The sequence below is a fragment of the Callorhinus ursinus genome, unplaced genomic scaffold (assembly GCF_003265705.2).
Source record: "Callorhinus ursinus isolate GAN/ISIS: 27379988/994484 unplaced genomic scaffold, GSC_fseal_2.0 scaffold5, whole genome shotgun sequence".
Lineage (NCBI taxonomy): Eukaryota > Metazoa > Chordata > Mammalia > Carnivora > Otariidae > Callorhinus > Callorhinus ursinus.
In genome coordinates, this window is record NW_027397067.1 from 57783121 (window position 1) to 57810109 (window position 26989).

General features: G+C 36.9%; 1 protein-coding gene across 5 annotated transcripts in view; it reads right to left on the reverse strand.

Moving 5' to 3' along the window:
* Positions 1–19908, reverse strand: part of CSMD3 (CUB and Sushi multiple domains 3) — a 1170304-nt gene extending 1150396 nt beyond the window's left edge. For all 5 annotated transcript variants that reach the window (XM_025871014.2, XM_073893120.1, XM_073893119.1 and 2 more), the window contains exon 1: positions 19646–19908. In XM_025871014.2, coding sequence (XP_025726799.1) covers positions 19646–19823 — 178 coding nt within the window. In that variant the 5' untranslated portion in view covers positions 19824–19908. The remainder of the gene's footprint in view (positions 1–19645) is intronic.
* Between the last annotated feature and the right edge of the window lie 7081 nt (positions 19909–26989).

Consider the following 26989-nt stretch of genomic DNA (forward strand, 5'->3'; position numbering starts at 1 on the left):
GAAAATAAACATTTTGTCATATAATGTAATAATAATGATTTTACATATTTTAATGTGAATCAACATGTATAATACTTCTATCACTAGTTAAGAGTAATAAGTAAATTGTTTGAAAACACTATTAGAAAAATGTGAACAGGGGCACCCGGGTAGCTCAGCTATTAAGCGTTTGCCTTCGGCTCAGGTCATGATTCCTGGGTCCTGGGATCGAGCCCCACATCGGGCTCCCTGCTCGGTGGGAAGCCTGCTTCTCCCTCTCCCATTCCCTCTGCTTGTGTTCCCTCTCTTGCTGTGTCTCTCTCTGCCAAATAAATAAATAAAATCTTTAAAAAAAAAGAAAAATGTGAACAATATTGTTGATATAGATAAAATTGGAATTGCTTTTGATTTGATGTTAATAAAACTAACATGACACAAAGTTATTGAATTTACTTATTTTGGACAGAATTAGTTGTGAAACTAATAGGCTTTTCTGTCAAATCAAGTTTTTCTCTTTTTTTTAAGATTTTATTTATTTATTTATTTGAGAGAGAGTGACAGAGGGAGCACTACTGGTACAAGAGGGAGAAGCAGGCTCCCCACTGAGCAGGGAGCCCAGTGCAGGACTGAAGGCAAACACCTAACCAGCTGAGCCACCCACGCATCCCTAGCAGGTATAAGTTTCTATCACATTTCACAAGATGCAAAATACTAGTATATAAATAAAAAGAATACATTCAAATACTTTATTATTTTTTTACTATATGCTACATAGTTTTTGTTATACTGGAACATTGTGATACCTAAATTAAATTATCACAATATTTCACTTTTCAGGATTTAAATAAGTCCTGCCATAATTAATTTTCATTGGATAAGGCAAAGTGATGATCGAATTTTAAAAATGGAAAGAAAATACAGTGGAAAGCCTACTACATGAAATGTTCTCTTCAGCTGGTGGTGGCGCTTGTGCTATAGAAGTGTACAGAATTTTGCTCCCTAAAGGTCATATTTTTTTACAGCTATTTTATCCAGCTTTCCAATAACATTACAATGTAACAGCAGTTTTCACTAGGTCCTATACAATCTAATAAATTTTTAAAGTCAAAAACTTGGCATTGGAAATTATTGCATCTCTAAAACAAAAAATGTGAGATTCATTCAGGCTGTGGAAAACTATTATAATTCCATTTTTATAAACTATGTCAGCCTTGCAAATAATCACTCACCTGTTACATGCCCAAGCACTGAAAACTGGTTTTAACATCCTAACATCCCCTGTGCTTTTAAAGCAGCAGGAACAGAACAAAGTTCCCTGGAATATGCCACTTTCATCACTTTCTGCTTCCTTCTTAGTTAACTAAGAAGTAAGTTAAAACAGAACAAGTTAAATGCAAAACCCCCAACTGAATATCTAAACATTTTTCAACCATGTAATTAGCATATTGTAAGACATTTATCGGATAGCAGTCCTATTAGTTTTATTAAAGATATTTTTATAGCAAAATGAGTGAATTTAAAAAAAACTGATAGCATAACAATATGCTATCTGAATTAATTTCCTCTTTATTACTTTTTAAATTAAGAGAAAAGACAACAATCATAAACTGGCATAAAGTATCAAATGGGCAAAACTGAAGCTTACTATACACTTACTGTCAGACAGTATTGGAGACAATAGGGTATATTTTTAAATGATAAGCTCTTTAGAAATACAGCCTTAACATGTTAATATAAAAACATATTATGGAATTATAAACAGCTTTGGTGATTATAATAATATAATTGGCTCCTAAAGATGAAAAGAAAATAATCAGAATTATTTGTGAAGCAACTTTAAGCAGATAACATAGTAAAGTAATAGCCAATGGTGTCTCTCAGAGCAAAGCATGTCATGCCACTTATATTCCTCCAAAAATATCTCATGATTAATAAAAAGAAGATCCAAAAATGAAATATAAAAAAACATTTAAATGTTTAAAATTGGGGAAAATAGTTTGTAAACTAAAAATTGCAACAACCAAAAAAGGAACAATTTGGTGAGTTAAACAGTAACATAGAGGTGCAAAGTTTTCAAAATGCAAGGGATTTTAAATATTTGCGCCACTTCTATAATTTAAATATAATAGAATGGAGACATAGGAGAAGATAAGAGCAATGAGGAAATCATAGTTGGAAGAAATTGTCTTTCTAATGATTTGAAAGAAAATATCAACAGAGATGGTAAGAAGTTGCACAGACTGTGTTTCAGAAACGAAATTCAAAGATGTCTTAAACACTGTCATTGTTTCATACCTCAGAGAAAAATAGAAGGTCATGAAGATAGGAGTTTATGAATGAATTGAGATAACACAACTTGAAGAAGTGTAAATATCTAAGAGAAATAGTTACAACACAATTGATAGGCTGTCTCATTTTTTTCTTTCATAAAAGTAGGAAACCTGAAACAAATATGCCCAGACATTTTCAGAAATGTAAGTAATGCTTTGAGAGAAATTTCAAATTCTAAAATATATTAAAAAAGATGAGCAAAAAAACATTAAAACTTTAACAAAGAGCAGGTTAAATGGCACAAAAATTAATTTAGTGGCAAATTAGAAAACTCATGGGAGACCTCAAACCCAACATATTATAACAAAAGATTACAGGAGGCAGAGAAAAAGCAATATCAATGCATTAATTATTAATTAAAAGAAATATATACAAAATGATAATCTGAATGTCAGAAAATGATAGAGGTCAGTTCATATTCTGTTGTATTTCAGTATTATTGAAAGCAACAAACATCTATTACATTTCTGCTTTCTACAGCACTGTGTAAAATTCTTTGAGATGTAAAATTGCCAAGGACACAGCTATTGACCTCATATTTCTCTGTTACATGAGGGAGGTAGAATATGCATAAATTACTGAATACAAGGCAGATTGTGGTAAGAACTATAACTCTTTTTTTTAAGATTTTATTTATTTATTGACAGAGAGAGAGAGACAGCAAGAGAGGGAACACAAGCAGGGGCAGAGGGAGAGGGAGAAGCAGGCTTCCCGAGGAGAGGGAGCCCGACTTGGGGCTCCATCCCAGGACCCCAGAATCATGACCTGAGTGGAAGGCAGGCGCTTAATGACTGAGCCACCCAGGCACCCTGGTAAGAACTATAATTTTGATACAACTGAAATTTAAGGTTGATATGAGGAAAGGAGAGTTTAATTTCAACTAAAGAGCATCCAAAGAAATGTATCTGAGGAGGAGACGTTCCATTTCAACAAGCTGAAGTAGGGATATATTTTAAACTGGGGAGCAGTCTTGTTTTGTTTAAAACAAAAAAGTTAAAAATCTCCAGAAACAGTATAAGAAAGCCAAATAAACATGTGTACAAAAATCAAAAAACCTCCTAAATGCTGAACTATGGTCACTAATGGTGGATGAAGAATATTAAATTCTATCTGTTAAAAAAAATTCTGTTATACTCTTAAGTGTAAATTGATTGAATTATATTTTCTTCAGAATCACAGGTGACTCCATAGGCTCCTCCTACTTTTGAACCACTAAAAAGTCTAAGATCCCATAGGACTCAGTTTCCTCTGGTTACTATGGCCAGCCTCAACAGTTTATTATCAGATTTAGACTTGTTTCAATAACAATATCAAGAAATCAAACAGAAGTCAGAAATACATCAATTGTCAAAAAAGAATGGCAATAATTTAAGTTAGAACTGCATTAAGAACTAACTTCATTGTTAGTGTCTCCTTGGAACTTTCCAACAGGGAATTTACTTTCTTAAAGAATTTGACCAGGAGCACCCAGTTTGAGAATTATAAAGAAATATATTAGCACCATAGCTATTACATCTGCTAGATATTTGGAGCCATCTTGACAAATATTGGATTGGTTAGGGAGGTAAAATATAATTTCCCTTATTAAAAAGTAGACTGATCAAAATCTGTTCTACATGTACAGTCACACATACACAAAACCACAGCTTGTCATCCATTTATTTTCAAATAAATATTACAGTAGTCATTGCTGTTGCAATAGTCATTATTTGTGGCAATGTATACTTCATAGAGTGCTTTCTCCTACTGATGCATTTGGAATCAAGATTAGATGAAGTTTACAGGTAATGTAAAAGATAAGGAAATTGAGCCTAAAGGAAACATTAAGGTCACCTGGCCAGTAAGGATGTAGCTGGTATTAGAATCTACCTTCTATTCTATCAGATTAGAGATTGAGAATAATTGTTAATGTTTCCAAATTCATTTGCTGTCTAAGGTATCGAGCATTATTTGAAAATATGTTGTGAAGGGACCACACAATAAACAATTATTTCTGATAGCAAGCGTAATTTATCAGGGCTCGGTAATTCCTTGGATTCTTACTGTAATGATAACAAAGATAGTGTTACTTTGAAGTAAGGGACTTTAATGCAGATAATTCAAGTAAAAGATACTGGATTATATATTCAAAAGTGAAAGTAGTAAAGGAGATTCATATTTTTACATACTGAACAGCTATATGATTTTTCATAAGTTATCTTATTCCCTAGATATCAGTAGCCACTGTTAAGAGTTAGAAACATTGGAGTGTATAACAACTGAAAGATTTGGGCAATATAGATTGATTTTTCTGAGTACAGATTGGACCTAAACTAAATTAATGAATTCAATTAACTATAATCCAATTCAAGTCTCCAAATGTTTATTGAATGCTTACTCGATTTATAAGGTACTGAGTTAGGTATGGAGATTCTATGGTGGGTTATTTAAGATTTTGTGAAATATTCCTTTTGACTCAATAAGAGTCATGGTTTAAGGAAACATGATTTATTTCTTTTACATTTCTAAGAAATAAATTCACAGAAAGTTTCCATGAAGTCTAGGTTATTGAAAATAAAGAAGAATATAAGTAAATGTGAAATGAGATCTTATACACACATTACAATTAAGGCTCCCTTTCTATTTTAATTTGTAAAAAGAAAAACAAAAAAACAGTATCAGGTAGCGTTAAATACAATACCTAACTATGATAACATAGCACCTAAGTTTTTTCCACAATACACATTTTTTTTTTCATTCTAACAGTAAACTATAACTTAATAAAGGATTCAACAAAGCATGTCCAAACACTAACATAAGCCCTGTCCCTCTGGCAACATAACTAGCCTGACCTTTCTAAATTGTTACCCTTGACTTCTCCTGTTTTTGTTGCCTTCCCTTCATCCTGAAGCATGTAAAATAAATTGTTCCATGTTCAGAAATACTCACTCCAGAAAAGAAATAACCTTATCCATGTGAAACAATTCAGAATTCATCTCAATCTCAGAATTTTTTTATCCTCAAAGTTGATGAAATCCTATTTGATATGATGAAAAGAGCAAGGGTTTTGAGTTGAGCAGGCAGTGTTTGAACCCGATTTTCTCCATGTTAGCTAATTTTCTCTTCCTAAGCTGTTTCCTCAAATTTAGTAAGGAGTTAAGTTTATCAATCACTCCAAGTAGAGATGCTTAAATGAGAAGCACTCAGAGTCCATAGTAGCGGACAAGGAACATCGGTTTCTTTTCTTGCCATGAAGATGAGAAAAGAAATGAAGAATCAGAAGAAATAGAAGTGCCTAGTGATTTACCTTATAGAGGGAAGTGTTTTCACATGTAAAATGAACTATTATAAAAATTGAAATGGAAAAACAGGAGACAGAACTCATAAATTGTGAATATTTGTGCTTAAAGCTATTATTAATAAAAATGCATATACTTCTTATTTTGCCTTGTGTTTACTCACTATTAACAAAATTTCAATGACTGTATGTAATTTGGGGTTTAGAAAGTACTTGAAGTGTGTGTAATGGTTGCCTCTTTTAACCAAATACCCTTCTCAAAACTAGTTGAATTAGCAAAGATACTTGTTCCAAACTCTGACCTCAACTAATTGTACCCCTTTTTATAGTTTTCATGAAGGCTGGCTATGCATCTTATAGGTGGCTTTTCTGGGATTTTTCTTGTGTACTGACAATGAACAAGCCAGACTGAAAGCCTCCCCATTGCATTTTAAACAAACAGCCCATGTTATCACACAGTTGTTATATGTAAAGTATCATTAATACTTTGAAAGAGAAGAGAGAGTTGGAACTTAAGAAGGAGAAACAAAATGAGTAGAAAGGCGGTGCAGGGTCCTTTGTATAATACAGCTTTGTGAAATGTAAAAGGACTGCTTTCTTCTTTGTTATATCAAAGAAAGGAGCTTAGATGTGGGTTTTGAGATGTTGGTGGAACCAGATCAGCATATCCTGCAAATTAACTCCCATGCATTAGTATGGATCTCAATAAATGGAGCTAATACTATGTGTTGTGGAAAGTGTTAGAAAGTCAGTGTGGTTCACATTATTCCTTCTTTTAGTTGTACCAAGTTAAGTAAAACAATTCATGTTACCCAAAGTTCTTTTATCTCAACCTTCTAGATTTCCTTTTTTCACTGGAGTAATCTAAGCACAGAAGATAGCAATTTGCATAGATAAGGGAAGTGTTTGGTTTTGATCTTTCATTAAGAGTCAAGACTTTGAAGCTTAGAAATAAAAAAACCCTTAATATGTGTTGTATTAATAAACATTAAATCCAGTTTCTTATGCATTAAATCACCATTAGATCACCAAGAAGTGAGTTTTATGGAATGTGAAAAAGGATAGGGAGATGACAATCATGAAGCAGGATGCCTGTGCAAACATTAAAATAATATGACTCATCAAAGTTTGAATGCGGGAATGAGAAAAGTGTAAAATACAAGATCAAATTTAAAGAATGTTCTAACCTTGTAAAGAAAGATCATCCTACTTTACTATATAGCAAAATTGGCATTATCCCAATGCCTTATTTCTTCCTATAACTATTCATACATCCTTCTATTGCTCTTAAAATCACAAATTAAAGGTAAAGCAAAACAAAACACAATCTACTTATATATGTCTCCAATAAAGACAAAAAATAAGGAATAGAAAATTATGACAGAATCTGTTCTATTTATATTTAGTTTATATTATATTTTGTTTATATATTAGTTCTTTATTTATATATTAGTTATTTGTTTTTCCCTTTGCATGTGTTGACCTTGGCTCAAGGCTTATTTTTGTGAATCACTAAATGAAGGGGTAGAGATTTGAATTTAAATTCGAAAGCATTAGCAAGCAAGTGAGTTCTGAGGCAGGAACTAATAGGAGGGGGGAAAAAGGGCAAGAAGCACAGTTTGCTGATCACAGAATATCTCTAAAAATACTGTTGTAGAAATACATGTGAGCTCTTCATAAATACTGGATAAACTAGTTAATATCAGTTGGCTGAACAGATAGGAGTCAATAAACATTTTTAATTGAAATTTACAAGGGAAAATTACATTAGATCACAAAATGATACATTCCATTGGAAATTTCGATGTCTATAGAATGTTGATACTTACCTATGATAGGATAAAGATTTAAAATATAGGATATAGAAATAGAGGTGGTGTAAGCTACACTGATATTTTAAAAGAGAATCCCACTGAAGAACTTAACAATTTCACAATAACCTGATTGCTTTGCTCTTATGTTCACAGGAAATCTACTTCAAAATAAAGACTGTCTTGTTTTAGGGTAGTGACTATATCTTCATCTTTATCTCCTAAACATATTGACATATATTGGCCCTCAATAAATTATTGATGGGTGAAGGAAAGGGTTAATGAGTCCCATAACTGATAAATAAGCTACCAATTATTTTTGTGGAAATACAATCTACTGACCACAGTCTTTCACAACAACTAACTTAAACTATGTCAAAACCACAGTATTTAATTCAAAATAATACTATTCTAAAAAAAGACTTATTAAATCAAATCGAAGTTTAGCCCAAAGAAAATGATGGAAACAATTAAGGTAATATTTACATGAACTACACAAGACATAACCTAATATGTCTAACATCTTCTAATTTCTTTTGAGGCCTTTGAGAATTTTGCTTTGGAGAGAATTATATAACCAGAATATAGTTTTTCTAAAATACAGAGATTCTATAACCTATGCAACAAGAGGTAAAAATAAGTATTAATCTTCAAATTATTGAAAAATGGTTAATTTCTAAGGACTTACACATTGGTAGTATTTTAAAAATTAAGTTCAAAATGTCATTTCTGATTTTCATCTAATAATATATTAATGAATACTGTCAAGTTAATACAGATATTAAAGATTTCATGGCACTTTGCTAGAAAATTAATTTTAAGAGTTTCTCTCTGACCTCCTTTAAAAAGATTTAACAGATAAAGGAGCAATCAAGTACTAGTTGAATTTATAGATGAAAATTTTTCTTTAAAAGCCATGAAAAGACCAATGGACATGAACTCAGTACAGGTAATCACAGGCCTGTCAACATTTCTATTGCAGATTTCATTTAAGAGGGTTTATCATCTCCATCATCTTAGAAACTATGAAGCTGGAAGTTGGCACACAAATTAGCAGCATGGATGCAAATTTGTTTACCCAAAACATTTGAAATCCATTCAGCTGTTTTGATTTAGCCATCAGCCAAAAACCTTAACTCAGAGTTTCTCCATATATGTGAACACTGAGTAAATATTTTGCCTAGACTACATACTTCCATCAGTTAGAGCATGGAGCCAATAAATCCCAGGTAGCATGTTTCATATCCAGGGGATTTCCTTGTATTTTTTCTGCCTGTTCTCCTAACTTTGATCCATTATCTTGCAAATGAATCTTTTAGCAACACAGAGCTCCACATTAGAACATGCAGATAGATCAGCATAAATTCATTACCTAAATTTGGGGGAAATTGAAATTACGCCTCCAATAACAGATTTAAGAGAGTCATTCTTATATATGAAAATATAGTTTGTATATTGAAAAAAAGTCATTTCTAAACATTATAAATTGCCTGAAATTAAAGTCTTTTAACATTATCTTATGTTTAAGTAGAATAACAACAGACTAGATTCATATTCTCTTTTCTATATTAACACACTCATAATAAAATACAGCTTAAAATTGTATTTTTAAGTTATTGACTCAGTTGGTAAACTTCAGATACCCATTATGTGGTACTGTAAGAGAAAATGAAATTAACAACATTTTTTCTTCAGATTTCTTTCAAGTCAAACAACCCTCATAGTGTAAACAAACAAAAATAAAAGTTATGTCCTTGTAGAAAACTAAAACAGGTATTTGAGACATTAGAATGATATAAAACAGAGCTGATAATTTTACTAAGTAACTATGAATGAGAAACAAGAAGTTAATGGGAATGTGAACAAGCTCGAGGAAAGGCATTTAATTATCAATCTGCTTCCCGTTCCCATCATCAAAATCAAGAAAACAAAATGTTAATTTGTAATTTAAAATCTCAGTAAAGTGAATTATTATAATAGGCTCAATTTTAAAATGGAGATTTTGGCTAATAGTCAATTTCCAACATTAAATAAAAGTCTGGAATGCATAACAGAAGGAAATAGACTAGGAGACAGATTTTACGTGTACTTTTATCCCTGACTTTTGGAGAAATCTACATCTAGCTGTTGTAAGATACAAAGTAATTTAAAATAAGGATGTACCATTAAAAAGTATCCAATGTAATAAGTATATTCTATGAATAATCCATATGAAGGCATTTATAGAATACCTGAACTTCAAAAGTAATAAACGTAGGTTAAAATGACATCTCTACAATTATACTCACAAACAAAATTTTAATAATGCAAGTAAGAAAAAGGTTAGTTAATATCTGGAGAGTCAAAAATTCAGAAAGGACAAAAGTACTTGTGTGACATATGAAAATAGATTTTATCACCTTCCCCTGAAAAGGTAACACTAAATTTTTTATACTTAAGTATAATTTCGTGTATGTGTAAGTGCTTTTTGTTTTCTTGTGTAGATTTCAATGCCCCTATTTAATTTTTAGGTTAATCTTTAAATTGAATGTTGTTTCTCATTTACTGATATTATTACATTTCTGTATCTGTGTCTCCTTACATGATTACTTGAGGAAGTACTGTTTTGGGTCTGGTCATGATTTGGGGTTAGGCATAGTGGTCTCTCCTCTCAAGGAGGTTAATTCCCAGAAACAAATTAGGACAAAATAAAGAAGCTCATAAAACAGTACCCAATAAAGAGAAACATGTACTGGACAGAGACTTTAAAGACTGTTTTGACACTTTAAATCTTGGCAAGTCACTTCATTTCTGTCTTATCTCTTCTTTACATCACTATATGTGTACTTTTATTGAGGAGGCACTTATGGAATGAAGTAGACTATGTGGATGGAGCTTAGGTACGATGTTTTTAAAGCACATTCCTTTGCCCCAGCAAATAAATCTAATGCACATACTCTGACTGTTAGACACTAGACTAGTTATAAGAACTTTCCCATCATTAAAAATCTATAGAACTGAATGGACGATTAAAGTACAATATGGAACAAATTTATTTGCCAAGTTTTATGATACAATTGGTAAGCCATTTTATAACCAAATATTAGTTTATTCATGAAGTTAATAAATTCATCTGCATTTATAAATTTTACATTTTACTCGAGAGTACTGGGTTAGGATCTAAGGGCTATAAATTTTGGTTCCCTTTTTTTTATACTTAATGCACTGAATAGTTCTATATTTTATAGTGACATACTTATGCATTATTGTGCATTTACTTTACTTAGTATTGCTTATAAAACTAAAAATATCTTTCATATCTATCATACAGGATCATTAAAAGAATAATGTCAGGCAACTTGAGCAAAAAATGTTGAAGATTATAAAAGAAAATTTATGTATTACTCTAACCATGAGATTTTATGTGTGTGCATATATATATTTATTTACATACTATATATATATACTGAATATTAATTTTAGTCTTTCTTTTAAATTAAATTCTCAAGGTCTCAGTTTTTCTCTTAAAACTGAAGAAGCTTAATTAGGAATTTAGTCCCTTATAGTTTTAACTTTTAATAAAGTCTATGAGCTTCTGAATCTATTTTCATTTAGGATTTTACTCAACAATTAGCTAGCCTTCTGATCATGGAAAGTCATTGTACCTCTCTGGCCTCAGGAAATGTGGATCATTTGTAAGTGGTGATAACAATCTGTATATAGGCCATAACAGCCATCTCACAAGATGCTTGTTAGAAGTCAAAGCAGGACAATAAGGGAGAGAACCACTGCTTAAGATGTAAACCATACACTTTATAGAAAGGGCTTAGCACAGAGATTTCTACATTAAAAAAAAAAAAAAAAGACATAACAAAGAATTCTACCCTGGTACTCTTTCCCCAAACATAATAACGTCCTATATCCTCTCTCTATTGGAAGCACTTCTGAGCATTCTAGAGTCAACCTGATGGACTTATTTAATGGAAAACTAGAGGGTAGTCCTAGATTTTCTAATGTTGTTTGAGATTTAATAAATCCATTTCTGCAGTCTGTTTCCATTTATAAATTCCCTTTCAAAGTGGTATCCAACTATATTTTAAAACTTGTCATAGTTTTAAAAAACTTCCTCATTATTTGAAAACTATATAATCATAAATGCTCCTTTTAAAATCTGCTAACATAAAACAAAGCAAGGAAGGGCTTTATAATTTTGAACATAACGAACACAGCTTTTAAGAGAATCACTCATCACTTTTTATATATTTCAGTCACTTTCTGAACATTTAAACCCCTCAAATGCAGTAGTATTCGTTATTTTGGAAATTTTACGCCTATATCTTAAAGAGAATTTTAAAATATTTCATATATCACTAAAATTGAAGATAACCCCTAACATTATCAATTGTTCTTACACTATTAATACTTATAGAATGTACTATAATTTATATGGTAGAGTTTTGAATGACACCATTGTCTTATATAGATCACATGAGAGAAATGTTCAGTTGTAAATGCAGATGAAAGGGACTGCTAATTATATGTTAATATGGCTTAAACATAATTAAAACATGAAGAAAATAAATCCAGAACAGATTTTCTAGATTCAAAACCTTTTGTGTCCAGATTGTAAGAAGAAATAAATAAGAATTTGATGTTAAATACTATTTCTTAAAGTTCTTTATGAGACATAAAAAAACATTCAATACGCTGATTTTATTTTTATTGACTTGTAAGACTTCTATAGACTTTATTGAAGATATGACTATTTGATGTTACATACTATATCAGCCTCAGAAAATATTTTCATTCTGTAATTGTTTCTTTTTGTCTTATACAAAACAAGTGGTTAACAATTTTGAAAAATTACCATGAAACATGTAATCACTAATCTTCTTATACAATGCTAATTGATATATGGTACTTAAATATTAACTTTTGTGATCATCTTCATTAGTATCATCTGACCAAACTCTAGTGAACTTGATAAGGTATGGTAGAAAGAGAGTTGAACATGAACTTGACTGCCCAATGATCTTGTCTCAGTTCTGAAGCTAATGAATTTTGTAACCTAGTAAAAATGACTTATTCTTTCTAAGCATATGTATTTCCCATATAAAACATGAGCAGTGAACTAGCTGATATTTAAGAACACTTTCAGACCTGTAAATATCACAATATGTGACAACAAGATGAATTAACAAATTCAGTAAATATACTAATCAATTGATATTAAATTAATGTTGGAATGTAGTGGATGAAATTAGCCCAGGAACAGGGGTAACTTTTTTAAGCTAAGGGTCTGCCCTGTTGCATGGAGCCAGCACCTGAAGTAACTGGATAAGCGTGATAAGCAGAAGTTTCAGAGTATTTTTCCAAAGTATAATAGCCTGGGAGTGTGTCCAAAGTGAAATAATAGCTACTGAGAAGATGCTATATATATTTTTTTAAAGAATTTATTTATTTATTTTAGAGAGAGAGTGTGGGAAAGAGCATGAGAGGGGAGACGGTCAGAGGGTGAAGCAGACTCCGCATTGAGCGGGGAGCCCGATACGGGACTCGATCCTGGGACTCCAAGATCATGACCTGAGCCGAAGGCAGTCGCTTAACCAACTGAGCCACCCAGGCACCCAAGATGTTATTTTATTTTATTTTATTTTTACTGCTATGGACAAGTTAGGGCTACAAGTTAAGGATGAAGTATGTGGGAATTTACACTGGCTTTGCACATGGAAATGTATTTGAATAATACTGATGATAGCTACAATGCACTATATATGTTAAACGTATAATCTCCCTCTCCCTATAGGCCACTGATATTCTACTATCTCCATTTTTTTTTTTAATAGAGACTAGCACTGGAGTTTAGGAAAGTTGAGTTGCTAGTACAAATATAACTGCTGGCAAAATCATTATTTGACTTCAGGTGTCAGTAGCTCCAGAACTCTTGCTCTTTACTGTAGTGGTTCTCAAACTTTAGAACACATCAGAATTACCTGGATGACTTGTTAAAAACACTAATGTCTGTGCCCAACTACCAGGGCATCTGTTTCAGTAAGCCTGAGGTGGGCACCTGGGAATTCATATTCTTAACAAATTTCCAGAGAATGTTGATACTATTTGTTCAGAAACACTTTTAAAATCATTGTACTGCAAGCATTTAAAAGCCGGGAGAATAATATTGTGATATCCAATACCAAATGATTACCATTGATATTCTTATTATCCAGTTACAAGGTGTGAATATTGTAAATGTAGAATTTTTAGAGGAGATTTCAGATGGAGTTGTGGTCACTAGGCCATGATTGTATAGAAAATATTAATACTTAGGAATCTTTAACCAGCACCAAGTAGTAGCTTTACAAAGGGCCTGATGGCATTAAATGCATTTGATGGCTACAAGATTGGAGGCTCGAGAGAGAAGGATGACCATCAATACTGAAACCCTGAATACTGGAGGGTATTTGACAAATTGATTTTTCTGTGACATTTGTAAACATGAAATTCCTGATGAGAATGAGAGCCTTATAACGGGCCTAATTCTAAGAAAATCTTGTAGACATGGAGATTGATCTCTTTGGAAAATACCATGAAGCACCCACCTGCTCACTAAGAGAGAAAAGACTAATTTGGTAACAATAGCGTCTGTTCTAACATTCTTAACAGACCTCATCCAAAAGCCAAGTCAGAACTGCCACTGTATCCCTAAACTACCCCTGTGCCCTATGAATAAAGGGAATGGACAAAAGAGGTGGAAAGGGAAGCTACGTTTTAATGCATATATAGAGAGAGAGATAAATAAAATGGACTTAAGTTTTATTTGTATCTCACACTTTTTTTGTATCTCACACATTTTTTCTAATCTCTTTCATTTGCAATCATTTTAATTCTAATCTTTCAATCGTTGGGCTTTGAAGTACAAAATGGCATATTTTCCCAAATAGTCATGTTGCTTAAAGTAACCATGTCCTTAGTAGATATATTGTATGGTGCTTCACAGTAATTTCCTAAACTAGACAAAACACTGAAGCTCTTTCTGGAGACCCTGATGTTAACTAGAAAAAAAAAGTGACCTTTTGGTACACAAGGAGGAGGTTATTTGGAGACTAGTGAAGTTCCGTCCCTTTTAGTTATTTGTATTTGAGACCTGAGACAAGTGTTTTAGCATTAGAGGTTTCCCACATGAGTACAAAGGCATTATTAATTGCTCTATCTCTCCTACCTTTTCTCAGAGCTCACTTGTGATAGTTTTACTATGTGTAGAATCATGTATAGATGCCATTTGCTATTGCTTTATTATTTCATCATTTCCTTAGATACCAAATTGTGTGTTCAAGAAAAAGACGTATATACCCAAAATCTATTCAACTATTCCACAAATGGTAAGGCTAATTAATATCATGAAGAGTCATAACAACTACTGCAACTAAGTCTATGCTCCTATGGTAATTCTGTGTCTTTTTTCCCTGAAGGATCTCAAAGGAGCTGGCATCAGGTTTTCAAGGGGTTGAACCCTGCTCCTTAATTATTTCTGCTCACACACTCTTCCTACACAGGCTTGATGCAGCTCCGCCCTCCTCCCCCCCACCCCCCGCCAATCCCCCAACACCAGAAGATTCGGGAAAACACGGTGCTGCAAAATGACATTTCAGAACAATTTCAACAAGGTAACTGTTCAGGGGAAGTTCAGCTCAGAATTCTGGGAGCTGTTCAAGCCTTTTCAGGGCGGTAAATTGGGTTGGCTTAGCAACTCGGTAGTGCAAAGCCTCCCCGAAGGCAACGTGCTCAGGGAGAAGGGAATTCGCCTGATGCCTGAGTCGATCTTTTTTTCTATGGTCGACCTGCTTCATTATTATTCTGCAATGTGCTGCAATCCCTGTGCGCGTCCGGCTTCCAACCCTGAGCTGGCCACTCCAGCAGCTCTGGTAGAGGACCGCACGGTGACTGGGATGACCCCATGCTGTTTCGTTTCTTCTGCCCTTTCCCCTAGGGTCCAACTAAGCCCTTGTGGCGCTTGAACCCTGGGCCTGCCTCCTGCTTTTCTTTTTCCCCAGCGACAGAGCTGGGGTGGGGAATGAAGGTGTCATAGAGGGACAGCAATCCCAATTACTTGTTCCCCAGTGAGTTTTCAAACTCCCGGAATGCCCATCACAGGAGAAGTTGTTTGAGTGAGGGCAGCGCTGCGGCCAGCTTGGGGAAAGGGAGTTTTCTCGATGCCCGCACCGGATAGCGCGGCAGCAGTGTCCACGGCACCGCCAACCATCTAGAGTGCGGGGAACATAAACGTACTCTTCACCTGCCACGCATATCAGCCTCGGACACCCACACCGACACACACATGCCCTCTCGAGGCTTCCCGAAGGCCCCTCGGCGTCAATCCATGTGGATGTCCTCCTCCCAGCAATACACACACGCGCCAAGGCCAAGTCAGGCGCTCAGTTTTCAACCTCGGATGGTTCTTTGAAATTTCGTGGAGTCGGGCCTTCCAGAGGAAATTAAAAAGTATTCCCAAAGGAAAAAGACGGAAGGATACCTGCCCAAACTGCAGCGGGACGCCTGCCTCAAACACAAAATGTTATCTCCCAGCAGGTATCTCAAACGTGCTAAACCTCAAGGGAAGGTTTTTGACGGGGCGATGAAGGGGAAGTGGGTTTTGTTTTTGTTTTTTTGATTTGTTGTTATTATTGTTTTGTGAAGACTTTAACTTATTCCATTCCCTTTTGAAAAGCTCCCTCAAGACAAGCCAGATGTTTTCTGTCAGGTCAGACTGTCACCTGAGGGCGAAGAGTGGGGGTATCAGTCCCCGAAGACGCGACGCGCAGGGGTCTGAGACCTCCGGGCGCGGCCACCCTGGCAACGGCAAAAGATGCGTCAGAGTTCGCTGGCAGCTCTCCTCCTGCAGGGTCACACGCGACCCTTTTTAGCTGAGGAAGAGGGTGTGAAACCCACTGTTCCAGAAGAGCTCTGTGGCAGGAGTAGTATCTCCTTGGGATCCCAGAGCACGCAGAAACGTGGATCCTTCTCGAAGTCCGGGATACAGCCCGAGCCCCAGGAAGCACTCCCCGAGGCAGGGTGTGGAAGACAGGCTCTCCCACCTGTCGACCGACGTCAATGCTTTCTGAACCTTCGAAAGGTTCCCGCACCCTTTCCGCGGTACCTCCTGCACTGGCTGTGTGATCTCCTGAGATGGAGCGTGGGAAAGTACCCCCGAGTGTCTGTTTACGTGGGCGGGACGTTTAAGCACGACTTGGAGATTCACAGTTTCTATGTGAGTGAAACCTCAGCGGACACGCTGCAGCTGCAGGCTGCATTTCAAAAACCACTGCCTGCCTGCCTGCCTGCCTGCGCTGGCGCGCGCGCATAAGTACACGAATGCGCGCGCGAGTGTGTGTGTGTGTGTGTGTGTGTGTGTGTGTGTGTGTGTGTGTGTGTGTGTCACAGCTTAAAATAGGCATGCATCAGGTCTAAGCAGCTCCCCACCCCAATTTGGAGTCCTCTGTCGGCCACCTTTTGAGATGCTGACAGTGGAGATAAAATGGCCAGATAAGGTTGGCTATCATTTCAACCCCATTGGAGCAGTTCAGGCCTACTACCTAAGGCCACTTTGTCTTCTACCCAGAGGCGTTTCCTCCCACTGAACCTCTCTGTCGTTGCTGTTGTAGGCAGAGGTGAAATGGTGAAGGGATGAAAAGTACGAACAGAAGGTGGAATTCTTGTGGTCTGAGCTGTTTACGTGGAAAACCGCGCACCTCCGACTTCCCGAACACTCCTGCTTACCCAGATTAGGACCTGCAAAGCTCTTAAAACGACTCTCCATTCTGAGTTTTGCTTTGGGCCAGAGAGTCCAGAAGAAACATTGTGGAAAACAAAAGCGGTCATAGACATTGGGAGAAACACCATTTAAGTCATTTCAGCAATCACGGTTTTAGGAAAGCCTTGAGACTGAGGTGAAATTAAAATAAAATAAGAAGAGGAGAAAGGAGAGTAAGCAACTGTTAAGACCGGCACCAGCCACCGATAGGGAACAGGTCTAAAGCATACAGCCCAGGTAAGTTTGTTTCTCAGAATTTGAGGACAGCGTTCCAAGTTGTAAAATATAGGAGAAACCTTCCGAGTGGCAGATAAGTGACAAAGAAGAACCTTATTTCCATTAAAATGTTTTTTAAGTTCCGTAAAAATTGATTTTAAACGGGACCAAAGCAGTGTGACACACTCTTTCTTCTCAATGTCCCTCAAACTGAAATATACTCCGTGGAGACCAGTGGTCTCAGCCCAAAGTCCAGGAGCTGTGAGTAGAAGAGAGGGGTCCCGTTTCTGGTGCCATTTAAACCATATTAACGCGCCCTTCCTTTCAGCGGCGGGTCTTATTCAGAAAATACGGTAGGTGCGAGCTGCCTGTCTGTAATAGCAGGCAACGCTGTTCAGTGTTTGTCAGGCTGGCGTGCTCTCCCGGCTTTGGAGACTCCCTCCCCCCATCTGCCCCTCGAATGTGTTTTGGCTCAACAGGTATCACATGAAAACTCGCACTTAACCCCGGTCATCCTCTAGCAGGAGCCACCCCAACATTTTTCTTGCCAGGAGCTGTTGCTGGCTCCCTGCGCCTCCCCCACGCCGAGCGCTTGTCTAGCAGTCAGCCCCAGGGCCATCCATTAACCACCGACTCCCAGTGGCAGGCGGACTAAGCATAAATGTGAGGCTCCTCGCACGTTGAGCCGGCGACGAAAAACGAACCCATTGTAAGCAACCCGAGACGCTTTTTGTGCACCAGGCAATGTAGTTATCCTGCTTAGGACAGGCGTTTTGCCTTAGAGCTGAGCTGAGGCTCCACGGGGAAAAAAAATCAAGCTTTAAGGATCAGGTTGGGATTACAAGACAGTTGCTGCCACAGACACCAGAGGCGACTTCTTGGCATTTAGGGATGTAAATTAAAATTCGAGACATGTCACCCATCCTTGCTCCTAATAGAATGAGAGGTAACCCCTCCAGCTCCCTCCACCCAAAACATGAATTATCATTTCCACTGAATGCAAATGGACTGCCTTCTGTGGGGGGACAGCCAGCTGCAAGCTGGACAATAAACTGTTTCATAGAGACGCGGCCCGATTGCGGTTCAGAGAGGCACTCCTTTACAAAGGAAGAAGCGTCCAGTTTGTGTTGACAGCCTTGGCGCGCCTGGGCCAAAACACCCCCCACCACCGACCCTCCACCCTCACCCCGGACACACAGACACCCGGGATTTGAAACTAGCTTCACTGAAAGCGACATCCATCGCATCTATTTGAGCTGCCATGAGTATGGGGAGGTGATTTTTCAAAAATTATGGCATGAGTCATAAACACCTCCTGAGTATTCTTTGCAGCAATTAATGGGCATCAGGGTGCAGGAGAAGTTGTGGAACAGACCTGGGGATCTATTTTTTCCCAGAGGACAGCTTTTCTTCCAATGATTCTGACTGTTCCTTGCTTTCTTGCTTAGGAATACATTTTACATCTCACCCACTCCCTCCCTTCGTCCGTGCATGTGACACTCACTCTACCTGTCTGAACGCTAAGACTTGCTGAGGATTTTCTTTCTGGTCGTCAGCTAATGACTTTCCTCCTACCTTCATTCATCCCCAAAGGTGGATCCTTACACTTCGGGGAGTATCAGACCTTGTAAAGCCTCATTTTAAGCTAAACCTCTACCAGGGAAGCTCCCATACCATTTATCAACGCATAAGAGCCCACGTAGTAAAAATTCACATATGCATTAAGACATCATGTTAGTGAGGGGATGCTTGGAAGACCCCTGTGCCCTCATGCATTTAACATCAGCACATTCCTAGCATTATCAATAACTTCCCTACCTGAAAGGGTTAAAAAGCGTTTACACGAGTGTCTTTAATATAAATATTCTAGCCAAAGCATCAAATCCCACTGGTTTGACTAGAAATCAAGGTAATCCTCACCACCAAGTAAAGTCTTGCAGAGGAATTCTGCCTGGATATCCACTAGTTAGAGGCTATACGAACCAACTCACGTATTCGTTTGAGCATACTGCAAGAATATTTATTGAGCACAAGCTCAATCACTGCATTGAACGCCAAATCTGGCAAGCAAAATGCATTTCCTATCTGGGGGTGGGGGGCGAAAGAGCTGTGAATCAACTCCTTCTTCAGTATTATTATCATTATTTTATCGGTGCAAATTGCAAAGTAATCTACCAGCCTTTTTCCGGCGACAAGTCAGCTCACCTCCATCCAAAGCAGAGGGGACCCCGAAAGCAGACCTACCTTTCACACAAGACACCGTCAATAAAAAGACGAGATTCCAAAACGTAAATCCACTTTTAATCCCCATTTTCTTCATCAGGATGAAGTCTAGGCGGCCACATTTAGCGCATCTTCTCGTGCCAGGTTCCCGGGGTTTGGATTCCTTTGCTCGGCTTTCCCCTTTGCGGATCCCTTTCATATTATTCGCGAGCTCCTAATTCCTGCTCCTCAGCCCGGCGCAGTGGAGTTGTTGATGTTGTTGGTGCGCGGTCACAGCTCAGAGTGAATGGTGTTTCTGGGATACCACAGCAACCTTGACGAGGACTCAACCATCTCTCCAACGGGGGCACAAAGTCTCTGCTACTCTGGATTCTGTCTTTTCCTGTGCTCCCCCCCCAACACACACACCAAAATCTACCTCAATTCTAGCTCGTTATAGCAACCACCAGAAACCACTAGTGGGCTTCTTGAAGCTCAGTTCCGGCTCTCAGACAAACTCCCCACAATATTTGAAATTAAGGGGCTTGGTTTATTTTCCCCCCCCGAATAGACCAATTCCGCCTGTAAAAACAGCCAGAGAAATATGTTAGTGAGCTCTCCTATGCAGCTTGTGAATACAGAAACATGTTAGAGGAATATTTTAATCGGAGGATCTGTGTTGCTTTTGGGGAAACCATGCTGATATTGAATCGGGCTCCATCGATGCCCACGTCCTTATAAGGGGACATGTGTTACTACTGTAGTTGCAGTATATTTCAGGCAGGCGTCTCGCATTTATTATCCTGTGATTTAACTGAAAAAGAAGATCACAGAGAAGAATTTATTTGCACACATGAATTTACATATTCAAATGCCTACGTGTAAACCCATAATCAGGTTTCCATGATTGGGTAAACCGATTTTATCCGTGACCAGGGCGGGGGTGAGGTGGAGAGGGAGCCAGTCATTTCCCCAAATAGTTCGCCCTTTCATCCTCCCCAGCCGCTTTTCAGCTACTGTGTGCTACTGTTAAACTACTTTATCTGTGGTAGTTATCTAGAACAAACTCATTTGTCTTAATTCTGAAACAGTCGCAATATGTAAATGGAGGGTTTCTTTCAAAACGTAAAATGTATGTATCTATACATCTGGACTTGGCCGCTCCACCCACCACTCAAGGGTTAACACTGTACAAGGGAAGAGTTCTTGCGCCATCTACTGGCCATCGCTCAGTCACTCGCTGTTTTTTCACATCTATTAAGGATCCTATTTCCTTCATCCCACGGTGTAAGGGAGCTGAGTCCCGAGACAAGCGCGTTTTGCTCCTGTGTGTCGATTTCTTAATCTTTTTTTTGGCTGATCCTGGCCCAGATCTAACAAGCCGCAAGTTCCTTAGATTAGGCGCCGGATTGATGATCTGACTTTTCTGGAATCTCATCCCATCTGGGGGGAGGGAGGGAAGGCTGCAGCACTGGTTATGGAATAGATAATTGCAACGGTTCCTAGCTCCATTTGTTTGCTGAAGGCTATCAGGGGATTAGCATCTATCCTCAGGTCTTGGTCAAGAGGACTGCCCAATTTGAGTTAGCATCTCTCCACATTGTCCACAAATGATGGCTCCCGTCCCATGTGCACCCCAAGATCACCCTGGTCAGCTTTTGTCCCTGGGCACAACGCGAAACTGCCGGCTCAGGGGGAGCAAGGTTGTTCTATCTGGAGGGAATTCTGCTCTGGGAAGTGGGCACACTGCAAGTGTCTCTATAGGGGTGCATGTTGAGTGGGCTCAATCTGCGGGCATAGGAAGGATTCTAAGCTCTTCGGGTACGTGGCATTTTGTGTGGGTCTGTGAGTCCCCCAAGAGTATGTGCGTGTGTGTGTGTGCAATTGAGAATGGTAAGAGTGTGTGTTTATGGAAGATGCGGGAAGGTGTGATTTTTTTATGCGTGGGTGTTTTCCCAAATGTGTTTGTGCAGTATATACGCCTGTGCATGCATGTGTTCAGACGTGTGTGTACTAGAGAGGGATTTCTCTTCTGGGTAAGGAGCCTTACTTGCAAGAGGCAGAAGCTGTGGATACCCAATCGACCTCATTAAATTCGGAGAGGTACGTTAAGGACGGTGTGGCAGAATATTGTTCCTTCCCACCAGTGCTTTCTTCTATTGTCCGAATATGCAGATTTCGAAGGGGAGTGGGTGGCAGGGTTGGGACTAGACCCGGATTGGGGAGATCAAGGCTAAAAAACGTCTTTAGCTTGCTGAGACACCTTGGTAGCGTCCCTGGCACTGGTTTTAGTCAAGATGTCAGGGTGTGTGGCTGTTGTTGTTGCCTATGCTGGATTGAACAAGGAGTTAGATGCAAACAGGTCCTTGGATTTAAGACACTTGTCAAAACCCTCCTTACTGAGTGTGCAGAGGTTAATCACTTTAACTGAATATGCATTTTATTAAAATAAAACAAAAATCTTGGGCGTATGCAATCAGTTTGAACACATGGCTGTATATCCAGACCGGAGGACTCTAAACCAAAAAACTTTTATTTCTCAAAAGTCAGAAGTATTTTAACAGGAATTATTATGCAAAAATAAACTTTCACTATGGGCCCATCATGATATCTGCTACTCAGATATCAATTTCCGATGTTTATTTTCAAACATGCTACTCCAATAATTCAATTATTATGTTTCCCTAAATGAATCCTGCCTATCATTCCAATGTGAAGTTGTTAAAAGATTTATCTAGCAGCTCATAATACATTGAACAATACTGCAGTTCTTAGTTTTTAGAGCTCACCACAAGTCATGAACCATTGTTTTACCCACATTTTCTGGATTCCCAGACATGGGGAGTCATATTTTATATGATGAGGATAGTTAAGGCACGGAGAAATGAAGTGGTTTAGTCAAAGTCATCATCAGGAGTACTGACATTTAATCTAATACATTTAGTGCTGGATCACACTTTTGTCTTTCATGCTAAGCAGCCTCCTCTCCAAGGGAGCATTTCCAAAGGTATTCCAGAAACATAACATTATCAGCCAAAATTCTGGATGAGAAATCCCTCAATTTCTCCAGAAGGAAAAATACAATGTCTAAATTTGGGAGGAAGAAATCATATATATCACCTAATTTGTAGGAAAGCAGCACAGTTTTACATAGATTCCCTTAAAACTGTTAGAAAAAGAGGACTTAAAAAATAGCTAAAATAATAGCAAACATTAAGTGCTTACTGTATGCCCAGCATTCTGTAATGTTTACATGGCATATCTTACTCAATCTTATTACAGCTTGCTAAGACAAGTACTACAAATATCCTCATTTTATGATTGAAGGAACTGATACACAAAGTTAACTATCTTGCCTTGCCAGATGTAATATAACTAAGATGAACTATGAACCTATAATATCCAATTTCTGAATCAATATGCTTGCCCACTTGTACTGTCTTATGCTAGCACCCAAAGGTGCTTGTTTTAAAGTATTCTAATAACAAAAATATAATCTGTATATCAATTTACCTGTAGAATTATAGAAAATCAAAGATTATAAATTAATTTAAAGGTGATCAATTTTTAAAATATGTGTGTACATGTATAAAAATATTTTTTTAATTTTGTATTTGTCAGTTAATTACTACCACCAGCCCAACCCCTTTCATATTATTTTTTTTTTTTACTTCTTGCAGTCCATTGATCTTCTCACATACACATTAAGGAAGGAAGTGACTTGGCAAGGATCATCAAGCCAATCACAATGATTAAGTACCCTTGACAGTTTTTAAAAAGAGTTTAGATCAGTAATAGATGGGTCTTTAAACTAGAAGTGCCAGATTGCCATTCTTTTTCAGTTCCCCAAAATACTTATGAAATAAAATTAAGTCTGATCTTTAAACGGAGTTGTCACTTAAAAGGGAGAAAATAAACAGCTTTTCAAAAATCATATCATATTAAACCAGGTGATCAATATGTATTTACTCTGTTTTAGTATCATAGTGGTAATATCACATAAAAATGATCAAAACATAGTAAGTACACAGATAAAAAGCAACAAAGAATTGGTAAGAGGTTACCTTCAATTTTGAAAAGAAGTATATATACCTTTGACAAAGTTAGGAACTTAGAAAATGTTTTTTAAATTTATGTCACAGATAAACAGGTTTACATGAAGATCATTGTCTAGAATATTCCTGCCTGTTAGAGTGGAATGTCCTCTGATTACAGAGATACATTTTCTAATTAAATCTCAAGTTCAAATTGTCGTTCTGTGGGGGAGAAAAATTAGTTAGGGTAAAATAAAAATGCTGATGATTTATAAATAATCAAGCAGGCCTTTCCCTGTTTGTTTGCATTTTTTATATAGAAAGCATTGCCAGGACAGTAGGAGAAAAGGAGGAACTCATTTTCTCATTTTTTCTACAAATGTTCATTCTTAGATTCATCCTGTCTGACCTCCCTAACCGCTGGGAAATAAAACATTTGAATTCAAATGTTGAATCTAGGAAAATGAGGGAAATCTAATTCAAGTCTATACATTTCCTCAATTTGCAATAGTCCCTATTTGGTTGAGGAGAAAAGAAAGAGATCTAATGTTCATGATAACATAACTTGTCTTTAAACAATCATATTTAAGAATACAAATTATCAGGTAGAGAAAAGTATCTGTCCTGCTATTAATCAGGAGATATTCCTGAGAGGTGGAGATGAGCCTCATGGAAGTATTACTAAGTGTGCCTTCCTAGGCATTCATTCCTCTTACGTCCTGACTCCTCTTCTGATTTCATTAAGAGTGAGGCTTAACAGGTATATCCATCTTTTAAGCTCTAGCCATATTAAGAAGGTCAGAGACTGGGGCGCCTGGGTGGCTCAGTTGGTTAAGCAACTGCCTTCGGCTCAGGTCATGATCCTGGAGTCCCGGGATCGAGTCCCACATTGGGCTCCCTGCTCGGCAGGGAGTCTGCCTCTCCCTCTGACCCTAAACCCTCTCGTGTGTGCTCTCTCTCATTCTCTCTCTCAAATAAATAAATAAAATCTTTAAAAAAAAGGTCAGAGACTGAAGTTTCTATGCTACATAAAGGTAATAATTTTTAAAAATGAGACGATGGAAAACCCTTAAACCTGAAGGCGGGACACCGTGTATCCATACAAACCGTATTTTGACTCCATAAAAAAAAAATAATAATAACATATTTGACTGAGTCACGTATGTAATAAATTTAGTACATTAACATTCAAATTTTCTGAACTGGTGTTTACCAACTAAAGGCAATGTAATATATAGTATACTCATAGTTAAATATAAGCTGTATGAGCCCATTTTCCTGAAAGAAACGAACCATGATGAATAGCTAGGGGATATGTGGTCTTAAACAAAAAAGATAAGAATTGAGCGAATCTTTAAAGATCTTTCTGTTTGTCTTGGGGTATATTTCACTCTTTTGCTAACCCTGGGCCTTACATCACTTAACTTGTCTTGTGTAAAGGAATAGAAATTAAAAGTTAAGCAAAAAGAGGCTTTGCTGAACAATCAGGATAACCCAGTCTCTTCTTTTCATGAGTAATACAGTTGTTTTGCTGACATGATTTGAATAAATCTCAATTCCCAGTGTAGCAGATCTTTTTTATCATCATTTATTTAACTCTAATAGTTACATGATATCAGCCTCAATGCACTTGAGAATATATAAATATTTAGAGAACATAAATCAAAAGTGCATATTTCAAAAAATACCAAATGTATCAAAATTGCTATCATAATGCAATGCATATATGATATCATACCCTGAAGTTATCTGCCAATAAGCTCATTATTATCTCTTAGAAATTCAGTACTCTGACTTTATTATCATACACATATTCTCTGCTAATCTTCAAAATTGATTATAATTTCTTGGGGTAAATGCATATTTTCAAATATTCAAAGTACAGTAAAACCACTAATACATTTTATTTTGTAGCTTTTTAGTCTATCATAGAGTAGGTAGCATGTATGAGACCTTCTTTATATTTTGCTTCATTTATCTACTTAGACATCCATTTTATGGAATTTTGCTGAGAAATCTAAACTAGCAGTAAAGAGTTTTACAACTGAAAGTTAATTCTGGAAAGGTGCATTATTTGTTTCTATTTTTATTTGTTTTATTTATTTATTTATTTATTTATTTATTTATTTTATTTATTTTTGAGAGAGAGAGTGGGGAACGAGGGGCAGAGGGAGAGGGAGAGAGACTCTCAAGCAGGCTCCATGCCCAAAACAGAGCCCGTCTCCATTCTCATGACCCCGAGACCACCACTGGTGCCATAAATCAAGAGTCAGTAGCTTAACCAACTGAGCCACCCAGGCGTCCCGCATTATTTGTTTTTAAGTTATATTTAATCATAATCCTAGAAGCCCCAGCTAAGCAAAATACAGCCCACAGGTAGAAAGCAAGTACATGACACCTGTGCCTGGAATTTCCTTTCACAAGATAGTGAAGTGATTTTGCTGGTGATAAAGCAGAATTCATTAATTTTTTGTAGATATAATTATGAAGTTATTTTCTTCTAAATATTTATGTCTTAAATTAGAGGAAACATTTATGTAATATTGTTGGAGTTTTCACAAATTTAAAGTCTATAATCCAAATATGTGTATACATGTGCTTCTATCTGTACCATAAGAATATGAATATTTGGGGTGCCTGGCTGGCTCAGTTGGTAGAGAATCTGACTCTTGATCTCAGGGTCCTGGGTTCAAGCCCCAAGCTGGGCATGGATCCTACTTAAAAAAAAAAAAAAGAGTATGAATATTCACAACTACATATTTTGATCCAAAGCTTAAACTTCCCAAGTAATCACTAACAATACTGTTATTTCATTGGTTTTTCAAATTTATCTAAAATTAACAAGTGTTGAAATATTTCCCAGAATAAGAGTTCAGGAAGCCAAAAAATATAAGCATCCATTCCTCAGAGGAAGACAACTGTGACCTTGACTTAAAAGGATCATTTTGGCCACCAAAGGAAAGAAAATCAATGCCGCTGATTTTGGTTTGGCTACACATAATCCAATTTGGATTGTAAGTACAAATATCTGTCCCATCTGGACAGGGATCAATTCCATCTTCACTTTTTGTGATACCAAGTATCATTTTCAACTGTGTGTTTGTTCATTTACTTAAGAAATCATTTTGAGTTCTTATTGCAAGGACACAAAAAACAAGAATTGCACCTTATTCCCAAGGAGCTTACAATGTAACAGAAGGGGTAGAATATATTCCCAGGTAACAATAGTGAATATCAATGTAGTATAACCACTTTAAAAGAGATGCCTATAAAATGCCAAGATAGTGGGAGATTATTTATAGCTGGGAGAATTGGAGAAAACATCAAGTAAGGGAGATACATTTGAGCCATT